Source organism: Blastomyces dermatitidis (assembly GCF_000003525.1).
Source record: "Blastomyces dermatitidis ER-3 genomic scaffold supercont1.11, whole genome shotgun sequence".
NCBI classification, from domain to species: Eukaryota; Fungi; Ascomycota; class Eurotiomycetes; order Onygenales; family Ajellomycetaceae; genus Blastomyces; species Blastomyces dermatitidis.
This window is the reverse complement of record NW_025544784.1, coordinates 1,651,778-1,675,903: the sequence shown is the minus strand read 5'-3', so window position 1 is coordinate 1,675,903 and position 24,126 is coordinate 1,651,778. Positions and strand designations below refer to the sequence as shown.

The window sequence follows — 24,126 nt, the reverse complement described above, 5'->3', positions numbered from 1 at the left end:
CCAGACGAGGAGATAGGGGCAACGTGAAAGGAATAAACATATACTCAGGCGTGATGATTGCACGATGATTGCTCAGAGACAGGATTCTGTCCTCAAGAAGACTCATCAATGGAATGGATGCTGACATTTGGACACACACCCACGTCGTCCGTAATGGACGGTGACTGTGATTCAACTCTTGGTCCAATCCCCAGGCGAATTTGGAAGCCGTCAGCCAACCTATGTAGGCGTTTGTCAGCCATGGAACCTGTACGCTTATTAGTATGTAAGTTAGCTTGCCGTGGAACATTCCCGCCCAGTTGTTGAACTAATTTGAGAAGTTGAGATACAAACCATTTGAAGATACAGCCAGCCCGGGCCTTCACACCCTCCAAGAGGCCACGCAAAATCTTGCAACCTCCATCCGGGGATCCATCCCTTCGATTCTAAATCGGGATGAATGAATGTACACGTGAAAGGTTATCCCCGGCACTCGACTGTTCAGTACGCTGACGAGCATTTAACTAGCCATGATGCTATTCAAACAGTCAGCTACCTCACCATCAAAACAAGCACAGCAAAAAAGAGAAATTTATCAAACTACCTACATCATCACCGTCCGACCTTCCGCATCCTCGAAGGCAACCCGACCTTCGTCGGGATTATCATACGTATGTACATGTACATGTACAGTACATCACTCATCAAATTCCCGAAAGAAAACGAAGCGGAAGGGAAAAGAGAAAGAAGAAGATGAAGAAGAAGAAGAAAATAAATAAAAATAAAATAAATAAATAAATATAAATATAAATACATAAATAAGAATAAACAGAATATTTAATAAAATTAATAAAATTAAATATAAAGAAAAGGAAGTCACGAACGCTTGCCTGATCCACAAGCGGAACAGAATTACAAGACAATAAGACATCCCCAACCTATGAAAGGATAATCTCCCGCAACAAATAAAGCCAACGGAAAAGATCCAAGGCGAGAATGGAAGGCCCTATAGTTTTGAGGATCAGGGGCTTAGAACTATTCGTGGAAAAGAGGGAGACGGAAGAAGAGCAACGAGGATACCAGGATGAGGGAAGAACTGGAGCGATTTAACAGCAGAGGCGATTTTAAAGGTTTTTGTATTCATTTTTTTCATTTTGAGCGAGGGAAGACGGGCAGCTGAATCTAAATCATTGAGCAGGATGTGAGCGCGGAATCAGACGAGCGAGCAGGTTTTGTTTCGTTGAGACTGCTCCCAGCGGATTTTGTGGAATGCAGAATAGGGAGTATCCATCATATTGCGCGGGCGTGGTTCCCCCGACCCCCACCCGACATGTTTTCTATCCTGGCGAGTGCATAAGGGGAATGGCCGCGGATAATGAACGAACGCACGACAGAGTAGATGATGGCGGCGGAAGGTGAGCGAGTGCACATTTATATGATATTAGAAATAGGCATGTTTCTGACGAGTAACAGGAGATCATATCCAGCATAGAGGTGGTTGCATATGTCCTGTTAATTTCCCCGGCATCTAGGTCGATGAGGTCGGAAGGGCCATGTCAGCCTCATCTGCCCGTCTTTTAATATCAATCCAGCCCGTCACAAGCCCTATATCTCGAGCCTTTGTATAAATATTCGTTGATTTACCCCTGTTAGTTCTAAAGCTAACAGTCGGGGGGGGGGGGTTACTAACCTTGGAAAGCTTGTCAGTCGATCGAAGATCTATATTGCCATGTCACGTAGCTAAAAACGAGAAAATAGCTCTAGCTCACAGATGACCAGAAGTCTCCATTCCATGAGAGGTCTGACGGATATATTGCAGGCAGGGAGCTATATATCTCTATTCCCATAAGATTCAGCAGATATCTTGCGAGCAGGCGGGTAGACAAGCAGACAGCTTGGCAGCTAGAGATTAATATATTCTGTTATTCTATTGCAGAGTAGTCTGCACGAAGAATGTGTAATGCGGGTGAAGAGCAGGCAAAGACAAACAAATAGGACTGGCAGCATACGTATATAAATAATGCGATTTTGGACAGCAGTTACATCGACCTATATTAAACTGTATGTTTCTCAGCTGATATTATTCGCTGTTGATCGAGCTTATTTAGTTTAATAGAGTCAGAGAATCTTCAAAAGAAAGGAAATTTATTAATGTTGACTTTTTCTCAAGTTTAGGTGGTGAAGTGGCTCAATCCATACGCCATTCTCCTGATGATGACTGACCTAGTTACCTCTGGATGAACTATTTTAAGGCGTTTCACTTTTCATGTTGCTTCAACCATCTATCTCAAACGCCATTAAAGCACCAAAGAAACCAACTCCCAACAGCCCAAAGGCCAACCAAGCCACCGCAATGCTTGTCCAATTCATTGGCCGCTTTCGCCAAATCTTCAATACCATCCAGAACCAAGCTAATTTATGCGCATAAAGAGGCTTCGATCAAAGAACCATCTCAGCATCTGCTTGTCGCTTAGTTACACTGCCGAGTCTAAGGGATACAGGTGTCCGTCCTCGGCCATGTTGTTCCATCCAAGGAACAATGCAGCTCTGGTTTCAAAAGCCAACAAAAAAACCAAAAGCTGAAGAATTCTTAGAAGTTCTCTAGCTCTCTGAGGAAAATTGAAACCTTTTGGGAGTTCTCTTTATACCTGCTTTTCCATTTTTGGGTGAAGGATAGCTTGCTCTGGTGTTGCAGCTTGTTACCTTTCAAGAGGACTCCCCTCCCGTCTCTCGTCCCAATGCTTCTTTGTCAGTTCTGTTCGAGGCTCTTCAAGAGTCCTGTAGATAGCAACTACAAGTTTCGCGCTTCCGTTGCTTCTTTGTCCAGCTACAAAGCATGGATGTACGCTTTTCTCTGATGGCTATAACTATGCCGTGCGATGAACATTTCCATATCAACATGTGTCTCTTTTTCTTTCGCCTGAGTTACTGTTTCAGGACAGCTTTGAGGGCTTCGGTCTGCTGTATCCCATTCGAACTTTCTCAAATACCGTGGCGAAAGGAGAAAAGACGGCTCACCAGAGTCGAGACTTCCCCGGCGTGGCCGCTTGACTAGGCGAAACTGCGGCAATTGCAGCTTCCAGCTCATCATCTTCTTGTAGGAACTCCTGGAAGTTATGATCTGAAGACTTTGAACCCCGACGCCATTGCTCTCTGACCTTCCCGTCGTCAGGGCCCCCAGGGAGCAGCACGCTTGGCCACTCGCCGAAGTTTCTTCTGACTACAAGAGTATCGAGGTATATCGCCGGAATCTTCCAGCTGGTCGACTATGCACATTCCAGAAGACTCCAGTGAAAGTTCAGGCGGGAGTACCCCGACATGGTCTGTATCGGTACCTTCCATTCATCAGCAGGTATGCTGAAAGTACGGGATCTTTCTAATTTTCGATATTATCCGCCTCTGTAGTACCTCTTCGTCATCTTACATGGAACCGGGAGCGCTGTATGTGCAAATGCAACCTTCGGGCAAACCCGCATTTGTCCGTCGGTCAAGAAGATACAAGACCCCCGGCTCTTTGTTAGCAGATGCACTATTTAATCCTCGCCCTATCGTACAGAAGCATAGCCAATATCAAGCGCCAGATACCAACAGATTTGAACCAGCAAGCCCTCCTGAACCCCAGCAGATTCCAGTACCATCATATGAACAGTTTCTACAATATCCGCCTCCCCAGCAGCACCCAATACCGAATCCACTAGCCTCGTTCCCGAACGACATGGCGCAGAATTTGGTGCAAATCACCGATCCTTGTGAGGCATCGTTCCCCAAATGGGAACCTAAGATAGGTAAACCCGCACTTTTGGTTATTGCAGAAGGTTTCTGCGGTCATTGCTCAACTCGATTCCCTCATATGTGTTGTCATTCCTGTGATTGCAGGAGGCGCCGGAGAAACCGAGATTACAACGGGTCCAAGAGAGGATGCGATCGCATTGCGCGCAGGAACGACTGTGGCTGTACGAGAGAAGATAGTTGTATGGACAGCAGTAGTGAAAGCGATGTCCCGGTTAAGAAGCACAGCCATAAACACAAGAGAAAAGGAAAAGGGAGAAACAAGAGTTTTTTGAAGAAGTCCGCCAACGACGTATCCGACAGCAGTGATGAAGAGGGTCAGAGCGGACGTGTGCGCTTTAGAGAGCCAGTGCGGCCGGATAGGCATGGTGCTAATCGTGTTGGCTCCGGGATATACGACCCAAGGACCGGTACTGTGCATCACGCTAATCGCACAGATGGAACAGGCCACAGACCTGTGCCTACCGTTGATGCGAGCATGTACGCAAACCAACCGACGGTTCCCACACAACAGAATTTGGCATATGCTCCTGGATACTACCCACCTCATCTGCCACCCCATCCTCATCCAGATAGTAACGCAGCGATACCCACCTATCAACCCTCGCATCGACCAGCTCCGGAATGGGCTGCACGAACTTATTACGATGATGATCGAAGGAATTATGAATCGAACACCGACGGTGAGGTAGCAGATTCACGTAGCCATAGGAGGAGAAGGCGTGGCCGCTCTCCTACGCCTACGCCGATTGCTACCCACGATTTACGATACCCAAAAGAGGAGCGTATGCGAAGCCCTGGAAGTGAGTTCTCCCATATCTTTCGGCCCCTTTAGGATCTTGTAGAAGGCTATCTAACCATTTACTTAGGGGTGAATGTACCCGACACGTACTATGATCCGCCCGATACCCCTTATCATTCTGACTACCACTATGTTAGGCCTCGCAGTCCAGATCGATACGAGCGGTATCCACGCGATCCGCCCCGCGAACGCAGTTATTCAAGACGCAGGCCGGTGCCAGGATCCCGTACCCCAGGCCCCCACTCCGAGCGACCGCGGGTGGTCGAGATGAGGCGTGATCGACGGCCTGATGAACTCGACCCACCGACACGTCCGAGGCGCGGGTATTAGGGTCTGTTATTTTTATTTATAATATTGGGCTGCTCGAATGCTCCGCCATAGTCATTTCCCGAACTTAATGCTCCCATGGAAGTGAAATGTATTTCTTTCTCATACAATTAGTATTATTGGCTACTGATTTGCACAAGGATAACAGCCATTCTTCATGGTTCTTGCTTTCTTATTTGTTTGGAGGAACTTTTGTTATCTAATATATGTATTTATATATATACACGTAACAGCTGGTCTGTTCAGATGCTATACGCATTCGCTCCGTCCTATTTTTTGATATCATGATTTGCATGGTCGGATTTTTGCCAGCTCCGGAGCGAGTGTCCGTTACATAATATATAGTTCTAACGTTATCCATGAACACCTTTTGTAATGGCATACTTTTTTTTTTCTTTTTCTTTTTATTTTATTTTATTTTATTTTATTTTTTTGATACCTCCAATTTCAACGACCTCACAGTTGTAGCATGGTATCTGATAACTCCATAATCGTACAATAAAACATCGAGAATGTTTAGTATAAGCATGGCCACGGTCCCCCAGCCCTGACCGCAACGAAATCGAAGACAGACCACGACCAACTGGCCAATACCCCTGTGATCTGAGCACCAACACACTTCAATTCGAATAACACTGCACCCTTGGGCCCGGTTCTGTCCATCCCAATCCGGATGGCAAAGTGCAGTACAATTAAGCCCGCAGCACATATAGTATCCCTCACATAGCCCAGGGATATCATCACAGCGGTCGTCGTCTGCAAGGTATTATCCCAGAATTCATTCTGGACGTGAGTTGGGCAGGCATGGGCCCTGTATTCAAAAAGTTACTAGTAGTAACGAATGGTAAATGGATACCCCGAGCTCTTTTGGCTGGCACCATACTATGTATTCTAGCTGTGTAGCAAGACTTATGACGAAGTAGGGCAGTAAAGGAGCTGAAAATGATGTGATGAACAGGAGAACTTGCGGGGGATCAGGGTTTGGATGCGCTGGGGATGGATTACCTACCTAGCTCTGTCAACGATTCATAGTTCCGGAATTAAGAAAATGGTGAAACTTTCCTGCTTCTGCAATGCATAGTTATGTACGTACATGTACATACATTACATACTTACAATTGTCTATTGGACGCAGCTAATAACGTATGGAGAGATAAGTTTGTTCCCCTTGACAACTCAGTTTACTGAACCTGTCTGACAAGAGATCTTCCTGTTCCACCGGGGAGTGAGCTCGGTTTCAACTGCAAGGAATTGTCTCAGTCACATTTTCTTCGGATGGTGCCGGCGGCCTAAGACCCGCGATTTTGCTCAAAGGGGGCCCAATAATGAACGCCACCAACGTTGGTTGGGTATATGACAGATATATGCCTAGCCATCGTGCAGGATTGACGTTGGAAGTTGGAGAATTGGATCCCGAGCACTTGATTGGCTGTTTGCCCCGTGTCTTATCATGTGATATGCAACAATTCATAACAAGTTAATCTCAAGTAAATTCCAACATAATGATATGCCCCTGGACACATAGATGACCTCTATTTAGCAGTTATGTTTACTGGGTTGGATTTTCTTGCGTCTGTGGTTACAATACGTGTGGCAGATTCTGAGTTGTTTAGGGTCTCTTTGCAATTGGCGCCGGAAATAGATATTTCAAATACAAATAGTAGCCAACCGAATCTAAGGGGCGCTTGAAACGAAAGAAGCCACTTCATGACGACAAATCATCAATCCTCCCGAGCAAATATTCAACAAGCCGGTACGATGCAGCAGGACTATATTGGGGTCCCATATGTCCCGTCAAAAACAGTTCCGCATACGTAAGGCCCCTTTCCGTCCTATGTTTACCCATGACACCTGCCCCCGCCAGAGACGATACGGGATCGCCAGTATGATAAGGGACGAAAAGAGGATCTGTCGGTTCAGCAGTAAATCCCTGAGAACCATGCCAAGTCATATTCTGGATAGTTAGCAAAGTCCCCTGGGCCATAAGTATGAAATCCAGATCTCCATGAGCAATAATAGTGCGTTTTGACTGTTCGATGACGGATGGTAGAACACTGTAAGAAGGTGGCGGTGACGTATCGGTTCCATTAATAAAAACTGGATCACTTCCACGCGAGCATTCTGACCAGGAGGTCAAGGGGGCGTTGATGGCCTGTTGCACATCGGAACGGTTGAAGTAGATTTGTGCGCCGTCGGGGACATACTGGAAGCTACCGGGGAATCCCAGGGGGTCCCATAAAACAGGGCAGGTTGTCGCTACATGATAGGCGTTGAAGCAAGGGTTGATATAGGATATGGCATTCCGTATGGAGGAGGCGATATTACAAGACACATTAGGGGATGGTAGGGGAAGTTTGCCGTTTGGTGGGTAGACGAGATACTGATTTAGATATGAGGTATAGCCGCAGTAGTCGGCGAGGGAGTGTATTTCTTTGCTGAAAGAGGAATTGAAAGGGAATAAGCCACTCCATTTGTCGACGAAAGGCACGGCGGGTACTGGATACGGATTTTAGTCATTTTGAAATTCGATCAATTGTGTGAGAATTTCGGACGAATTGCATACCACTCACCATAATTTCATCAACATTAATGGAAGGATCATAGATGAGAGTGCCTTGAACGTCGAAGTATTTTGTATCGTTTTCTTTAAACATTGCGTCTGCAATGTAGGGTATATATTTCCCAGCATAGCTCTCACCAGTCAAGTAGATCTTTTTCCTGTGAAGCCCAAAGATATCAAGGAAATTCTTGAAGAAGTCCAAAAATTGTGCCGCAAGTTCTTCCTGATTCGTAATGTTTGGACTTCCTTGCGTGAAACCGGTCCCAACAGGCCTAACGAAGGTTTAATGTATTAGGACTGAGTGGGACTCATCTATATAAAGCTGGATCAATTCACGGCAGCCATCACTTACTGTTCAACCCAGATCATATTCGTAAGATTCGTCCAACTCCACATGTTCCGCACAGGAGCAAAAGTTCCATATTGATGGATAAAGGGGCCATTTTCCTGAAACAGGCCCTCGAGCGAACTGCAACCAGGCCCACCATTGAGCCAAATTGTAACTTCGTCTACTGCGAGCGGATCCGAAGAGGGCATAAACCAAAAGTACAGCTTGCGGGACTCCTATGGATCGGAAGAGATGGGCAGAAGACCAGCATATGCTTCTCCAATATCAAATGGAACGTCTGGGATATTCTCGCCATTGAGCAAAAACACTAGCATACGTCAACCGATTATGCCATCCAAGGGAAATAAGTAGTTGGGTAAAATTCAAACCTCGGGACTTTTCATTCAAGTAACGACTCTCCCTGTGTAAAGCTTCATTTCTCAGCCACGCAGCGTCTCTGGTTAATTGGGCAGCAGAAGCCGTAACGGTAGTCCAGAAAGTTAAAAGCCATATAGAAAAGGCCTGCATCGCGAAGAACAGACACGCCAAGCGGCGTCATATAGAGCCAAAGCAATTGTCGAGCAGGAATAGGACAGCCCTTCAACTTTAAGAGTAACTGCTCCAGGAATAAATGCGATTTAACGCCTGTATATCGACTAGCTACCGAATTCTATCGGGAAGATGTTAAAAAACACCGCAATTTATGGCCAGTAGCTCAGCAATTTCAGCTCGCGGCACTACAGATTTATATAACACTGGATTCCCCATATCTAGCCCGCGAATTCATTATAGTACGTCGACGGCGCGTCATCCGGTGGCCATGTTCATACAGTTTCCAGATTAGGCGACATTTGTCGGCTTGTAACAGCGAGGGCAGGCGCATATCCCTTAGCCTTTTAGCCCTTAGCACATGAGGGCGAGACTCTGTCACGTTATTATTATTTGCACTCGCATAGTGCAGGAGCGTCCGGGGGTAAAGTGCGTGAAAAGCGTCACTTAGTGGGGTGAACCAGTTGTGCCTATACGTACGCTATACAATTGGTGGACTAAACCAGATTTTAATCCCATTTCCGTCGGAGAATTTCCTTCCTAGCTTCAGTATTCGAATGGACCGGAGATTCGCCCATGGTATTCTTGGATTTATATGTATCCTTAATTGAGTCATCCATATCCATAGAAGCAGCCCTACATCCTATTCCTCGCCACTTGCGCTCGCCGAATTCCTCCTCTTGGTAAGCTCTCCGATACCAATAAAGCCTAAGATAGCTCTTTGTTGCCCTCCAGTACCTGGTTCTCGCATCCACAGGCATCATATGTAGGGAACAGGAATCCATTCTGCATTGGCTTCTCGTCCGATTAGTATGTAAAACGGGTTTTCCGGGCCCGGGGGGGGGTTGTGAATTTCCGGTACAACAGAGTTGTTGTTGTTGATGGACAACACATCCATTCGGCACTTGCCGAGAGTATCGCGCCGGACAGACTGGGAGGTTCAATGCGTGTCGTACAAAACAGTGGGACAAACAACTTTGTTTCGGTCACTGTTTTGGTCCAGCCCAGGTACAGGGTGTAAGCTTCCAACCTTATCCCTTATCTTGAGCCCTGGGATTGTAGGGTTTCATCGTGCAAGGCATAGAGGCCAAGTGGTGTTGTGATCCAGAATTCGCAATCAAAGAGCAAGCATCATAGAAACTTCCCTCCGGAAAATCGGGTGTTAAAATCAGAGGAGCGGTTGAGCAACTCTCGCCGCTGGGCATGGTTGATCTTTGTTGGACCGCGAATATCCTTTTCTTTATCGAACGGGCGGGCACTGGGGTCATCTTCTTCCTCCTTTGAGGGCTGGGATTGATGTTGGGCATAGAGTGTCTTACTCCGCTTCTTTTCCTGTAGGAAGCCGTCAGCTAGCTGTTCTCACCCTCAATTCGCGTTGTACACTGGTTAGACATACGTTATATTCTCGTACCCGTTTCGCCATCGCAACGTCATGTTCGGAGCCCTGTACCGTTGGCGCGGCGGTGGAATTTGCTGGGGCTTGTACGCCCAAAACTTCAGCCTCTAGCCGTTTTCGCTTGTCCTCCGCTGTCTCGGTCCAAGTGCCGATCCCAGACGAAGTTTTAGGCACCGCACTCCTGCCCATGTTGAATTTCCGATTGCGTATCTTTGTCGGATCGACGCGTGAAGACCAGTCGCCATGCTCTGGGGGGTGAAGCATCCAGTCGTCTCTTTGTGCAGCTCCTGGCTTTTCCTCATTTAAATTCCTCTGATTTTCCTCTTTATCTGCCACGACAGTCAACGCTGTGTCTGTGGGAGGCAAGGACGGTCCATAATCATCATCACTCTCGCTTCCACTACTGCCGCTGTCCTCCTCTTTTCCGAAGTTGGGTGGTAGCGTCGGTCCGATGACTCTTTTTTTTTTGCTCCGTTCATCCGTGCCATTGGACTGAGGCTCACCAGAGGTGTGTTGATCATGGTCTATTTCATCGTCTTCATTGCGCTTGCGCTTGTCTCCAGGAGAGGCCGGCCGCCGTGTGCCTGCCGGTGACATGTTTTATGTTCCTAGGGTGGTCCGCCTGGAGTTATAAAGGTTTAGAGGCGCCAGATATAAGAAGAGTTTATGGTGAGAATCGAGAATCGAGCTGCACGTGGGTAGGTCTTTTTTCCTTGTTTAAGAATATTCTCTGCGTGCAATTCGAGCATGACGGAGGTTTGGGTTAAATAACTCCCGGATGGCGGAAAATTATTGTTCCGCAGCACGCACTTGGAACAAGCTCAACCTCCTTGCAACTACAGACTAGGTGTATCGGCATCGCATCTTGTTGACCCACTGGACCACTGCCACATGCTTTAGTTATTTTGCTTCAACTACCAGAAATACCCCATATGTCTCAAACTAGCATTTCGATACAACAGAGTGGTTGTTGCCAACCTGTGAGTCCAAGCTTGACCGGATTTCACTGGGCATGTATTTGCCTACAACAAACAAGAAATAGGATAGATATACCTGTCCTTGCTCAAATACGTTCGATACACCGGTTTACCCATTTTTGGGCAATGATTGTCCTGCATACCATACCGTGCATCACTTTTGGAATCGACCTCGAGAGGTGTGGACGGTGATATGTCCGCCAGTTCATCCGAGCTTCGCCTAGAGATTATTGGGTGAAACCAGGCAAATGAAGCTCAAGAACCATCGCGGACAGACTTCTTGCCGTGAACCCTGCTCCATAAGGCTAGAGCAGAATGTAAGAAACGATGCACATGCAAGCTGGGCGACTCTGTTGCGCGTCAACTTTGTTCTTCGCGGTCGCACAAAAAGCATCCGTCAAAGATTTTATTTGTCGTTACTATCGATTTCAATTCTCTTGTCTCTGCGTTACACGACCGGTCTAATGTTGGACTGGTTGATACTCAAATGCTAACTGGAACGGGACCCACTTCGAGTATGAAGGTTGCATATCATTGCGACCCCCCTGGAAGAGGTAAATGGAAAGGATTTTTCCATATTTATACCATGCGCCTCGCTAATGCCATCCTTTTCTTTGGCCTGTAAAATCAGGCGAAACGGCAGAACAGATTCTATTACATTTTTCTCCCTAAGAATATGAAAAACTAAGTTGTTGGTCGATATCTATACGATCATGGCATCCCTAAATAGACAGCTGATTTTGATGCGAAATGCGCGACAGGCGGCTACTTTTGATCCGTATAGACTGACCTGCATCCTCCATAAGGGGTACAAGGACTCCCGGAAAGCGTTGTTTCATTACCCTCTCTTGAAATATATATGCCATTGCTGATAGAGCTATTAATAGGGAGGAAACTGTCCAAAGGCGGCGAGAAGCCTTTTGGCGGGTGGAGCAGGCAACGGGTACAGATGACCAGTCGAAGTTACCCGCAGCCTATGCCAATGCGGACCGTGAATCAGTATACCTACAAGGCGTTGAGGCAGGGACTGCCGCGTTTGTCGATGGAATTCGATACAATCACGACTTCTTTTATGGCCTAGACCAGTATTACACCCTCAGCAACGGCACGCCCTATGGCCTTCATTACATGATGTTTATTCCGACTGTTGAACTACAGGGTTCGTCCGAGCAAATTGAATACTGGGTTCCACTGGCAAAACAGGGGAAGATTTGTGGCTGTTACTGTCAGACGGAATTGGCTCATGGGACATTTGTACGAGGTATAGAGACGACAGCCACACTAGATACTGAGAAGGACGAGTTCATCATCAACTCTCCAACGCTGACGTCCGCAAAATTTTGGCCCGGAGCCATGGCATCGTCCTGTACCCATGGAATCCTTATGGCTCGGCTGGTTATTCGAGGGGAGGATCATGGCGTACACCCCTTCATTGTGCCCCTTCGCAACGTTGACGGTTTTAAGCCCGTGCAAGGCGTTGAGTTTGGCGACTTGGGGATGAAAATGGGATACAACGGCACAACGAATGGTTATGCTCTATTCTCGGGCTTGCGCATACCCCGAAACCACCTGCTCATGGGCCACACCAAAGTACACAGGGACGGGACTTATGTCCGTGCTCCACACGACAAAGCGGCGTACCTTACTATGCTCCACGCTCGCTCCACCATTGCTGCCGGAGCAGGATTCAAGCTTGCTCAAGCAGCTACAATCGCAACGCGATATTCAGTTGTGCGAGAACAGGGGGCAGGAATCGGCGATGGCCCCGAAATGCCCATCATCCATTACCGTTCTCAAAACTTTCGTCTCCTTACCATCATTGCGAGGTCATATGCTATACATTTCACGAGGAACACATTGGAATACTTGGAGAAAGATCTGAAGCACATAGCGTCAAACCATGATTATACCTCAATCCACCTGGACCATGTTCTCTTAGCGGGATTCAAGGCATGGAACACACAAGTTGCTGCTGATGGGGCAGAGGATGCGAGAAAAAGCTGTGGAGGTCATGGATTCGTTTTGACCAGCGGGTTGCCATCAATTGTGGCTGAAGCCACAGCGCCGGCTACCTTTGAAGGAGAGAACTATGTCATGTATCAGCAAGTCGGACGTTATCTGCTTAAATGCTGGAAGAATCTTAAGCTGGGAAATCCAATAGATTCCCGCCTGGGCATTCTTCGGGAAGCATTCACCCGGCTACAGACCACCCGGGGAAAGCAACAGTGTTGCAAAGCCTTCGGAACCGAGTTCCTAAACCCAGATATCCAATGCACCATCTTCAAACATCGCGCGTTCCGATTGCTACATCAGTGCAGCGAAGAGCTCGAGAACGCTGAACAAAAAGGTCAAAGCGCCGTAGATGCCTTCAACCATAACCTAGTGGAAATCATCGCTGCAGCTCGCGCATATATAGAACTCCTCGTTCTCCAAGATTTCATCAACAGCGTCGAACCCACCAGCGCCACTGACCCAGCCATATACGCAGCCCTTTCACGCCTTCGCTCCCTTTTCGCGCTCACGACCATTACACACCCTCAGTCTTACGACGCGATCTCATTTGTGGAAGACCAGCATCTAAACGCCAAGCAGATGAGGGATATCCGATGCTGCGTCAACGGCCTTCTCGACCAGCTTCTGCCGGATGCCATTGCGCTCACGGATGCGTGGGATTTCACGAATGCGAGTTTGCGCTCCGCCATTGGCCAGTATGATGGGAATGCGTATGAGACGCTGATGTCATGGACGAGGCAGATGCCGATAAATAGGGGGATGGAGCAAGCTGGGGGTACCTGTGAGGTGGCGTGGAACACATGGATTAAGCCAGCGCTCAGCCCGGAGTTAAGGGGGAAGTTGTGAGAAGTTTTACCTCCTCCCGCTGCCCAGGAAGGGGACTTGATTCCCATTTTTCTACTGTCTGCTATATTTATAACGTTTAACTTAGTATTTATTCTCAATTACTTTTCCTCAATCAGGGATAAAGAAAAATCCTAGATCATATGAAACTGGTGACTCGATTCTGCTTTACATGGACGAAAATTATGGATATCCACGTAATAAAAATAAAATTAGCACCTGCCACAACCCAGCAGAAAATCCCTATATACGTAGATGGATATAAGAAAAATCCCAATAATCTAACTGAAAAAAGGAGGACGAAACGTGGACGTTTCTTTAAATCAAACTCAGACTGTGTAAACAGATCGCTGTGCGCCCCGTAATACGCAGGGACTCATCATTACACCCGGTGAATAGTAGCTATGGGAATATGGGGTCTTGTTCCACGGCGGACTTAGGTTCCTATAAGCTAGAGTGTCACTTCCACAGCCCCAGCAGTTTACCAATTAAGGCCTTGATACCTGGGTAGAACCCACTGCTTCTAACGGCACGTATCTCTATCTCCCCTGATCTGATAATAAATTAATGATTAAATTACCTGTAATATCCCCTTCTTCCGGCCGCAAAGACAATCTGTTTAATAATAGAAAGAAACTATATATATATAAATTGGTTCCTCCCTCCTTAAGAACGATCGTCGCTCAACTATCATCAATCTCCATCGGTTCAGCGTCATACGGTGAATCCAAGTCAAGTGGTTCAGGCGACGGGAGCGTTGCAGACGTCGAGGATGCCAGTAAATCCAATGACGAGCCATACCGCGAGATAATCATACCCGGATCCCTCTGCCCCGTTTCCAATTCCTTCTCCATTTCCACTTCTTTCGCTTTCTCCTTCTCAGCAGCAGCAGCAGCCTCGGCCCTCGCCCGCGCCCGCTCCCTAGCCTCGATAGCAGCCATGCGCACACCGTCCTCCACCTCCGGCACGCTCAGTGACGACGGCAGCCGGTAGAGGACAAGCGCATTAGTGGTAGAGGGCACGCTTTTACTACTACCACTGTTGGCCCCTAGCACAGACTTAGGAACACATATGACTCTCTTCTCAATATCGGCGCGGATGAATGGGGTGTTGTTGTTGGCGTTGTTTTCGTGCGCTTCGATCTCTGCGATTTCGCTGTCTAGATCGTGGATGTAGACTCTGTGTTTTGTTTCGTCTACTTGCATGAATTCGTCTGGAGCGGTAGTGGGAGCGGTAGCAGGAGCGGCAGCAGCTGGGCCAGCAGCGACGGGTATTGGATGCTGATCTGCCCCAGGACCAGGAGCTGGTTGGGGCAAGACCAGGGATGTGTGAGGGGAGTCATTTTGAGGATTGAGCGGGTTGGGAATATGAGCTGGAATAGAAGATGGTTGAGCTGGGGAAAGCGAAACAGGACTGGACTAGGAAAAAAGGGGAGAGAAGAAGAGAGTTGTTTGAAGTAAATTTAACGCATGCATTTCAGCTAATTAATTAAATAGATAAATAAATAAATAAATGGTAGTGGGATAATATATTAAAAAAACAACAGTAAACATACCGATATGTAGCAATCCAAACTTTTTGGCCAGCCGTCGTTGCTCTCCCTCGAGCTCGTCCGCGGCGGGTCTCTTTTTGCCACGGCCTTGCACGCCCGCAGACACCACGCTCGCCGGCGCCATCCACCACCCCGAGCAAAGCTCCTTTGTTGTGGGTTGTCTGTCGCAGCAACCTTTGATGAGGACACAAAAACAAAAAAAAGAACAACAGTAATCGCGTGCCCAGGGACTCAGACTGCGCTGTGAGGAACAGGCATCGTGTTCCCGCTTCTTTCTAGCCCGCCCCGTTCGTGTCTCGATTGTTTTCTTCTCGGTTTGGATGAGAGGAGTTGGAGGAGAGAGAGTAGCGAGTGGAGTGGTGCTGCGTCGGGGATTGGGTTTTTCTAGACTCCGTGCTCGTGCTGGTGCTGGCGCTGGTGCTGGTGCTGGTGCTGGTGTTGCAGGTATCGGTGCAGCTGGTATTTGTGTTGGTGGTGCCCCCCGTGGTGTTTCTGGTGTTGGTCCGTCGCCGCCTTCGACACGCTTCTTTGCCCGCCGCCGCTTTCCCTCCCCCGCCATCTGCAACTCCTCGACATCCACGCCCTCCCCCGTCGCCACTCTCCCTGCCCGCTTCCACCACCACGGTCTGGCTCATTCGGCTTTCAAGATGGCTTCGGCGCAGACTGTCGAGCAGCCAGAGTGGTCTGCTCTGCGCGTGCGGAATGCCTTTCTGGACTTTTTCAAGGAAAATGGCCATACCTTTGGTAAGTGGCCTGGCTTCCTTTGTCGAATTTTTTTTGGACCTTTTTACCATGTGCGGGCAACATGTTTTATATATCTTTACATATACACTAACACCTTGGAAACTATATACAGTGCCCTCTTCTTCCGTTGTGCCTCTCTCAGACCCTACTCTACTGTTCACAAATGCGGGAATGAACCAGTACAAGTCCATCTTCCTGGGTACTGTTGATCCAAACTCAGACTTTGCGACCCTGAAACGTGCGCATAACTCGCAGAAGGTGGGTCATTTTGCCTTATACCCTCTTCTTGGTTATTATAAGGATATAGATTGCTAATGTGTGGAAATAGTGTATACGTGCCGGCGGAAAACACAATGTATGTGCATGACTGTGCGGGGTTTGTCAATCGGAGTTATACTGACAGATTTTTTTAGGATCTTGACGACGTTGGGAAGGACAGTTATCACCATGTAAGTTTATAGGTGACAGTGGTCATCGCTTTGCTGTATGTGTGGCGATACTGACATATTTCTGCTTTTCTCTAGACCTTCTTCGAGATGCTCGGTAACTGGAGTTTCGGAGACTACTTCAAGAAGGAAGCTATCAGCTACTCATGGGATCTTCTCACCAAAGTCTACGGCCTAGAACCCGACCGCCTATACGTGACCTACTTTGAAGGGAATCCCGATGCGGGCATCGGTCCCGATTTGGAGGCTAAGGAATTATGGTTGTCCGTTGGCGTTGCAGAGGATCATCTCCTCTCAGGCAATATGAAAGATAACTTTTGGGAAATGGGAGAGCAAGGCCCATGCGGTCCCTGCAGCGAAATCCATTACGATAGAATCGGAGGCCGTAATGCGGCTCACCTCGTCAACCAAGATGACCCGAATGTCCTAGAAATCTGGAATAACGTCTTCATCCAATACAACCGCGAGCCAGACAGATCCCTACGGCCTCTCCCCAACAGGCACATTGATACCGGTATGGGTTACGAACGCCTCGTTTCGATCCTGCAGAACAAGTCATCAAACTACGATACGGATGTTTTTACCCCGCTTTTCGATAAGATCAGGGAGATTACAGGTTGCCGACCGTATACTGGCAAATTCGGCGAAGAGGATACCGACGGAATCGATACTGCGTACCGCGTTGTTGCTGATCATATCAGAACCCTCACATTCGCTATATCTGATGGAGCTTCTCCAAATAACGAAGGGCGGGGCTATGTGGTTCGACGAGTTCTCCGGCGCGGTGCTCGATATGCGCGCAAATATTTAAACGTTGAAATCGGAAGCTTCTTCTCGAAAATTGTCCCTACACTCGTTGAGCAGATGGGCGATATGTTCCCTGAAATCAGACGGAAACAGACAGATGTGATGGAGATTTTAGACGAGGAGGAAATCTCCTTCGCCAAGACACTCGACCGTGGAGAGCGTCTCTTTGAAGAATATGCCCTCCAGGCTAAGCAGAAAGGACTTGGTAACCTACATGGAGCGGATGTGTGGAGACTCTACGACACCTTTGGTTTCCCTGTGGACTTAACCCAGCTCATGGCTGAGGAACGGGGCTTGACTATTGATAATGCCGAATTTGAAGAAGCCCGGCTAAAGGCAAAGGAGGCAAGCAAGGGCCAAGGGAAGCAAACTGCTGATGTAGTGAAGCTGACCGTTCATGATCTTGGCCTCCTCGAGACCATGAACAATGTCCCCAAGACGAACGACGATGCGAAGTTTGGTAGAGGAAACATCACCTCTCAGATCAAGGCGATCTACCACAACAAGAAGTTTGTTGATTCAACCAAGGATATCCCGGAGGGTGAACAATTTGGTATTATCCTTGACCGCACCAACTTCTATGCGGAGCAAGGTGGCCAGGAGAACGATACCGGAAAGATCATTATCGATGGCAAGGCAGAGCTTGCCGTTGAAGATGTCCAGGTATACGGAGGATACATACTTCACACAGGCTTCATGAAATACGGCTCCTTCAATGTCAATGACTCCGTCATTGCCGAGTACGACGAACTCCGAAGATGGCCCATCCGAAACAACCACACAGGAACCCACATCCTCAACTTCGCCCTCCGCCAGGTCCTTGGTGAGGGTGTTGAGCAAAAGGGCTCCCTCGTCGCCGCGGAGAAGCTACGCTTCGACTTCTCTCACAAATCCGCCGTCTCAGATTCCGACCTCGAGAAGATCGAACGGATATCCACCGACTATATCCGTCAAAACTGCGCCGTATATGCCAAGGATGTCCCCCTCTCCACCGCCCGTGAGATCTCCGGCGTCCGCGCCGTCTTCGGCGAAACCTACCCAGACCCCGTCCGTGTCGTCTCCGTTGGTGTCGAGCTCGAAGAGATCCTCCAAAACGTCCATGATCCGCGCTGGAAGGACATCAGTATCGAATTTTGCGGCGGTACCCACGTCCAGAAGACAGGGGATATCAAGGATCTCGTCATCCTCGAAGAGAACGGTATCGCCAAGGGCATCCGACGCATCATCGCCGTGACAGGCGAAGAGGCGCATGAGGTCCAACGCATCGCGAAAGAATTCGGTGAGCGCCTCCAACGCTTCGATAAGATGGAACTGGGCCCGCAGAAGGAGATGGAGGCCAAGTTGCTCCAGGTGGACTTGAACCAGCTCACGATATCTGCCGTTGAGAAAGTCCGGTTCCGCGAGCGGTTTACGCAGATTCACAAGAAGGTCGTCGAGGGGCAGAAGGCGGCGCAGAAACTGGAGTCGAAGAAGGCGCTTGATGCGATCACGGGCTATTTCGAGACACCTGAGAATAAAGATGCACCGCATCTGGTGCTGCAGCTGCCCATCTCGGCGAATCCCAAGGCAGTGAGCGATTCGTTGAATTTCGTCAAGACGAAGATGCAGAATAAGTCTGTTTACGTGTTTGCGGCGGATAAGGGGGCTGGGAAGGTTGTGCATGGGTGCCATGTTGCGCAGGTACGTACATGTGTCCGGGTTTTTTTTTTTTTTTTTTTTTTTTTTTTTTTTTTTTTTTTTTTTTTTTTTTTTTAAGATACTGGTCCCTGATGATTCCAAGCTAACTCGACTCCTTTGTTGTTTTAACAGTCTCTAAGTGCGCAGGGTGCAACACCTAATGAGTGGGCCAATACTGTCTCGAGCATTGTGGGTGGGCGTGCAGGAGGTAAAGCGCCTGTCGCCATCGGGAATGGTACGGAGGCTGAGAAATTGGAGGACGCCATCAAGGCTGCTACGGAATATCTGGAGAAGTTTAAACTTTGATTTTTTTTTTTTTTTCTTTTCTCCTTTCTCTCTTACTCTTCTCTTCCGTATAGAAATGTTATATTATTCTATTTTGTCATTTTCTTTTTATCTTTGTTTTATTTTCATTTTCGAAATGGGAGTTGATTTTGATTTGTTGTGCGAACGGGGTTTCTAATACTTATATCCCAGGTTGATAGTTACTAAAAATATCAAATCATTTAACTAACCCTTTCATTCATGTCTATCCATGGCTTGGGACTCAGCGGAGTAAGCTGTGTTCTCATGGAAATTGTCAAAGGGGTTCGTTCGCTGTGTCAATTTTTTTATTTTTTTATTTTATATACATATAGATATATATATATACATATATTTCCTCTTTTACTACGAACCCAATTCATTGAGAGCTGAGCGCACAGTTACCCTGTTTTTCTTTTCCATCTCCAGCCATACCTTATCCCGGGTTTCTAAATATATGTCCTTTCGTTATGTAGCATAAGAAAGCACCCAGAGGCCCCCCCAGGCGATATTTTCGAACCACGCGACTCTCCACGAGTGCCTCCAGAGTGCCCATTATTACCTTCTCAGTGGCTGCAACGAGGCAGTATATCGTAACGGGGATAAATCCCATGTCTACTGTATTCTATATCTCATCTCATCTCGTCTCATCCCATCAGTCCGTCTTGATTTTTCCTGTCGCAAGAATACTAATACATCCCTCAACCATCCGCCCCGTTTACATCTCCCCACACTGCGCAATAACCACATCCTGATTCGGTTTATCTCTCGTCGTCCGCGTATTCTCAATCATACGAACGATATCCATGCCGTCAAGTACCTGGCCAAAAACGACATGCTTGTTGTTCAGGAAAGGTGTGGCGGTTGTCGTGATGAAGAATTGGCTACCATTAGTGTTTGGGCCGGAGTTCTACGTTGACAAATAGTTAGAAGAGACAAGAAAAAAGAGGCGATGTTACCCTAGTAGTTCGATTGGGTTTTGGTACCAGCGGAATGGCGCCTTTCTGGACTTGTATATGCACATGTAGTGTACATGTACTCTAGGTATATATATTTTGAAAGGGGGAAGTAGGGGGGGAAGAAAAGAGTAGCTGTGTGACTGACTTACAGCCATGCTCAAAAGACCCGGGCCATCGTGTGTCAGGTTAAAGTTTTCGTCGGCAAACTTGCTCGTGCCATATATGGTTGTGCTGCCGGTACCATCGCCGTTAATGAAATCGCCACCTTGGATCATAAAATCTTTGATCTGTTTGGAGGTCATCGGTTAGACACGCACGAGTTAAAAATAATGAAAGCTGAACGAGCAAAAGTCAAACATAATCCAGGTTATTTAGGGAGCTCGTCGCGGAGGCATGAGATGAGGTGAGAAAGAAAAGTCTGAAAGTAAGGCCAGAAACATCGGCTGAAAGGGATTCCATACCACTCGGTGAAATTTGGAGCCCTTGTAACCCTGTGGTCGGCCTCGGGGATTTTTGCTCTCACCCGTGCAGAACTGGCGGAAGTTCTCTGCCGTCTTGGGCGTGACATCTGCAAAGAGCTCCATCTTGATTCGGCCCAATGGTTCTCCTAGAGGCAAGCGGTTAGCATCAATTTTTATATAAAGGTTGAACGAAGTGTCTATGCAAGAAGGTTGGTTCGCGTATAGTGCTGGTGGTGAAGCATTGATACTCGTAGAAATGTAATGTAACACCCACCAGCAGCACTGATTTCTCCCCCTTTGCTTTTTCGTCTTCATGGGGCACGTGTGTAACGGAAGGAAGAAGAAGAAAAGAAATATCATCAAACCTCTTATGCAAGGTAATCTATACACATACCTCCAAGCGTCATATCAAAGAAGACCACGGGATTCGTGGGGTTGCGGGGCGTGAGGGCCGTCATATGGGTGATCTGATGTGTCAGTAGCTGGGCCCGCAAGTTTAAAACAAAGCGTGTGGGGTTTGTCTGTTATTATTATTATTATTGTTGTTGTTATTGTTTACTCGTCTCCGGATATGGAGCGGTAGTACGGAGTAGTAGACCTGGATTGGTGTTGAAAGATCGCGGCTACGCGGTAACTTAGACGCGTAAGCGCAATTATTTAGCGCCTAGCTATGTGAAGCGCCTCGGCAATAATTCGGGATTTGCCACTCTCAATGATGTTTATTCTGCGGCATCGTTAACGACCGCTAGATGGCTGTCATAGTCTCCAACTTCACTACTGTTCTGGTTCTTCTTTGGGAGAAACACAGCTCTGGGTGGAGGAGAATGTTATTGAAAACAGTCGCCTTGTCCGAGTTTAGACCAGTAACAATGATATGTGGAAACTCATGTACAGTACAGTACAGTGCCTACAGAAGACTTGTATCTTCGTTCCATGAATTGATAAGGTCTCCACTCCAAGCTCATCAAATGGTTCTTCGCTATCGCTAGCGCCGGAGCCGTGGATCTATTTTGTCTCTCGCTATTACATTTCAGATGTTATCGACATACATAACTCTCGCTACGTTAGATGAACTCGAAAATTGGAGGTGGAGATGGAAACGTCCAATAGGACGATGTACATTCGCTTGAGGAAGGAGTCAGAGGATAAAGGCGAGCACGCCCTTATCGTCACTACCACATTCACGTCGCTGGCAGCATCATTGGTAGCCGCTCATTTTTATACATGGGGTCTGTTGGTTAAAAAGATCGGTTCTGATGACTGGACGTGCCTAGTATCGTATCTCTGGTATGTTTAATGAGTCGATCCAGGTCGAAGTTGGGATGGACAAAAGAGCTCGCTGACCACCGCAACCAGATACTCCCCATTGTATTCATGGGACTGCTCATTGGTGGTATGGTATGCCACCGAAAACTCCTTGAACGTGGCACATTTCCGTTCATCCCCGGCGAAGGAGACTTTGGATATTGGAAGGAAAACGCTAACGAACAAGTAGAACGGAAATCCGCACCTGGTGGTAGTAAGACTTAAATTTTGTTTGATACGATCAAGAAAAAAGTGATAGTAAGTCTCAAAGGTGATAACGTTTGGCGTCTTTTTCGCATGAGGTAACTGATTTTAATTCTGCAGCTCCTTTGTGCCTCTGTCCCAGTGCATAGTGCTAGTCTCTTCTGCAACAAAGCCTCGATCAGCCTGCAGTACCACAGAAGCTTCCCGGGGAGTCGAATACGTATAGCATGCTATGGCGCCCTCGCTTTCTTAACACTATACGGCCTCTGGGTGGTTATCGGGTCGTTTCTCATCTGCGTCCCCAGTGAAACGTTTCTGGGATGACACGGGATGACACGGTAGAACGCAGCTGCATGAGTCGGGATGCACTCTGGCTCTCCACTGCAATTGTGCACATCGTCACGGATATCATTCTGCTTGCGATCCCCATGCCGATTCCCATCAGGCTGAATCTTCATAAAAGGAAGAGAATCGGCCTCGTATTGGTTTCGCTCTTGGAGGATCGTAGGTTCGCCTTCTCTTCGTTTTCACCAATGTCCGCCGAAATATATTCCTGGCTCAGACAGCTAATTCAGCTCTCAATATGTGTTTGTATCACAAGTGGTCTTCGTCTTGAGAGCGTACGTCAGGTTGCGACCTTGGCTGACATGGTCTCCGTATATATTGTACTCGTAGAGTTGACCACATTCCACTGGTTCCCGCAAGCTAATCCCAATAAGATTCAGAAAGCAATGACGCGGCGGCCTCCTGGTCAGCTGTCAAATGCGATGTCGCGAGAATATGTTGCTCTCTTCCCACCCTACGGACGCTTATAACCCGAATGTTCCCAAACATATTTTCGAAGAGCAACCGTGCTTATGGAGGCGGCTCCAAAGGGAATTCCTGGTGTTTACCAAGATGGTTCGGGTCCCAGGGGTCTCGAGGAGCAATCGACCAGGAACATGATATGCAACCTTCCCAGAAAAAGCCGAGGGATGTAGAGGATTGTGGAGATTCAGGCAGGGGTGCGGATGGGGTCAGAGCAATCGAATCGATTTCACAGCGGCCCCTGTATATGACATAGAGGCAGGCTGCCGAACTGAACTAGCTTCGTTCACTCGATTCCTGGGGGGGGGTGAAATTTGGATTTTGCACATGCCAGCGTAGAGAATAGATATTAATTAAAATGACATGCGCACTGCTCTCTCCCACAATTGAGTCACAGAAATTACCACCTAGGCTATGAAAGATCAGGCAGGGGCTTTGGAACCGGAAGTTGCAAGTCATAATCCTCAGCATCCATATCATCTTTGTAACACAGACAACTCCTATATCAGCAAATCGTAGCCAGCTGCATCAACCTCCGGCGTGGACATCTGCAGTGCCGCTTGGCTTCCTTGGCAATCTCGTCGTTTCAAGTATTGTGTCTACTGCGTAGTACCTGCATTGAAACGTAACTATGGGCCCGATGCTGCCCCATAAGGGTGCACGCTCGATATTCCTCCTTTGATGTAGTGTAGTGGAGACTGCGTAGGATGCTAAACAAAAGCAGCGTGTTGTCAGCTAACATCCCGAGCAGCTAGCTAGTGCTAAAAAGGATTAGTTTCGCAGGAACCGGCAGATGCATTTGTGGTTGCCATTATGACTATTATTATCAAATTTTTCGTCCAAGAGGGCTTGCGAGGAGGACTCGCCGAGAAGGCAAATTTCAGAGCACATCTCATTCAATCATAACAAGGAAAGATGATTGAATATTGAAAGACACAGACAGTATCCGTAGTCGATTACCTGTTCCCAGTTATCATGCTCGTCAACACCATGGCTCTCTAGCCTCTAGAACGGGGCTATTCCCTGAAACTAGTGAGTTCTGTCGCCGCAGCACACACCGTAATTCAGCAGATTCGAGGAATAAAGTGTAGGCTACTGGGGCAAAAGAGCTCGGTCACCACCAGCGCCTGCTGGTAGAAGGGCCGACCAACCGCGGGACCCCCAACACCCCCCCTCGGACCAGCTACCACAGAGTACAATACTTCCCCTCAGTGGCTCCCTTCAGTGGCCTCCCCACAATGGCTCCTTTTTAATAATGGACTGGACCACTCAGTCCTAGGGCTTAATGGGACTTCTAG

The 24,126-nt window shown here is 47.8% G+C and overlaps 7 protein-coding genes across 10 annotated transcripts; 3 read left to right on the top strand and 4 right to left on the bottom strand.

Moving 5' to 3' along the window:
- The first annotated feature begins 2,218 nt into the window (after positions 1-2,218).
- Positions 2,219-5,331, top strand: BDCG_08532. Of its 2 annotated transcripts, XM_045424316.1 has the most exons (3): positions 2,219-3,300; positions 3,385-4,571; positions 4,638-5,280. In XM_045424316.1, exons 1-3 carry the CDS (start codon positions 3,248-3,250, stop codon positions 4,898-4,900), a joined length of 1,503 nt encoding a protein of 500 aa, XP_045282590.1. In that variant the 5' UTR covers positions 2,219-3,247; the 3' UTR covers positions 4,901-5,280. The 2 variants fall into 2 exon arrangements, with proteins under 2 accessions (XP_045282590.1, XP_045282591.1); XM_045424317.1 differs by having other exon boundaries at positions 2,219-4,571; positions 4,638-5,331.
- A 1,271-nt stretch (positions 5,332-6,602) lies between these two features.
- BDCG_08531 (carboxypeptidase D) lies at positions 6,603-7,994 on the bottom strand (the record flags this gene model as incomplete). The annotated part of the gene is made up of 3 exons (XM_045424315.1): positions 6,603-7,393; positions 7,461-7,729; positions 7,810-7,994. The coding sequence occupies 3 exons, from the start codon at positions 7,992-7,994 to the stop codon at positions 6,603-6,605; spliced, it is 1,245 nt and encodes a 414-aa protein (XP_045273054.1).
- A 1,471-nt stretch (positions 7,995-9,465) lies between these two features.
- BDCG_08530 (uncharacterized protein) lies at positions 9,466-10,327 on the bottom strand (the record flags this gene model as incomplete). The annotated part of the gene is made up of 2 exons (XM_045424314.1): positions 9,466-9,666; positions 9,731-10,327. The coding sequence occupies 2 exons, from the start codon at positions 10,325-10,327 to the stop codon at positions 9,466-9,468; spliced, it is 798 nt and encodes a 265-aa protein (XP_045273053.1).
- A 235-nt stretch (positions 10,328-10,562) lies between these two features.
- BDCG_08529 lies at positions 10,563-13,836 on the top strand. 2 transcript variants are annotated; one of them, XM_045424312.1, is made up of 2 exons: positions 10,563-11,261; positions 11,339-13,836. In XM_045424312.1, exon 2 carries the CDS (start codon positions 11,836-11,838, stop codon positions 13,564-13,566), a length of 1,731 nt encoding a protein of 576 aa, XP_045282588.1. In that variant the 5' UTR covers positions 10,563-11,261; positions 11,339-11,835; the 3' UTR covers positions 13,567-13,836. The 2 variants fall into 2 exon arrangements, with proteins under 2 accessions (XP_045282588.1, XP_045282589.1); XM_045424313.1 differs by having other exon boundaries at positions 10,564-11,024; positions 11,224-13,724.
- A 410-nt stretch (positions 13,837-14,246) lies between these two features.
- Positions 14,247-15,239, bottom strand: BDCG_08528 (uncharacterized protein; the record flags this gene model as incomplete). The annotated part of the gene is made up of 2 exons (XM_045424311.1): positions 14,247-14,935; positions 15,119-15,239. The coding sequence occupies 2 exons, from the start codon at positions 15,237-15,239 to the stop codon at positions 14,247-14,249; spliced, it is 810 nt and encodes a 269-aa protein (XP_045273052.1).
- Positions 15,240-19,810: 4,571 nt separating this feature from the next.
- BDCG_08526 lies at positions 19,811-20,953 on the bottom strand (the record flags this gene model as incomplete). 2 transcript variants are annotated; one of them, XM_045424309.1, is made up of 4 exons in its annotated part: positions 20,787-20,953; positions 20,513-20,658; positions 20,201-20,338; positions 19,811-20,002 (listed from the first exon to the last, which is right to left on the bottom strand). In XM_045424309.1, exons 2-4 carry the CDS (start codon positions 20,633-20,635, stop codon positions 19,811-19,813), a joined length of 453 nt encoding a protein of 150 aa, XP_045282586.1. In that variant the 5' UTR covers positions 20,636-20,658; positions 20,787-20,953. The 2 variants fall into 2 exon arrangements, with proteins under 2 accessions (XP_045282586.1, XP_045282587.1); XM_045424310.1 differs by having other exon boundaries at positions 20,878-20,953.
- Positions 20,954-21,294: 341 nt separating this feature from the next.
- On the top strand, positions 21,295-23,084 carry BDCG_08525 (uncharacterized protein; the record flags this gene model as incomplete). Its single annotated transcript, XM_045424308.1, has 5 exons — positions 21,295-21,799; positions 21,869-22,031; positions 22,164-22,332; positions 22,371-22,525; positions 22,747-23,084. The coding sequence occupies exons 2-5, from the start codon at positions 21,887-21,889 to the stop codon at positions 23,082-23,084; spliced, it is 807 nt and encodes a 268-aa protein (XP_045273051.1). The 5' UTR covers positions 21,295-21,799; positions 21,869-21,886.
- Positions 23,085-24,126: the final 1,042 nt, after the last annotated feature.

Coding starts and splice junctions, on each gene's coding strand:
- BDCG_08529 (XM_045424312.1), top strand. CDS start 11,836: ATGATGTTTATTCCGACTGTTGAACTACAGGGTTCGTCCGAGCAAATT.
- BDCG_08532 (XM_045424316.1), top strand. CDS start 3,248: ATGCACATTCCAGAAGACTCCAGTGAAAGTTCAGGCGGGAGTACCCCG. Junction 3,301..3,384: donor GGCGGGAGTACCCCGACATG/GTCTGTATCGGT, acceptor CCGCCTCTGTAG/TACCTCTTCGTCATCTTACA. Junction 4,572..4,637: donor GCGTATGCGAAGCCCTGGAA/GTGAGTTCTCCC, acceptor CCATTTACTTAG/GGGTGAATGTACCCGACACG.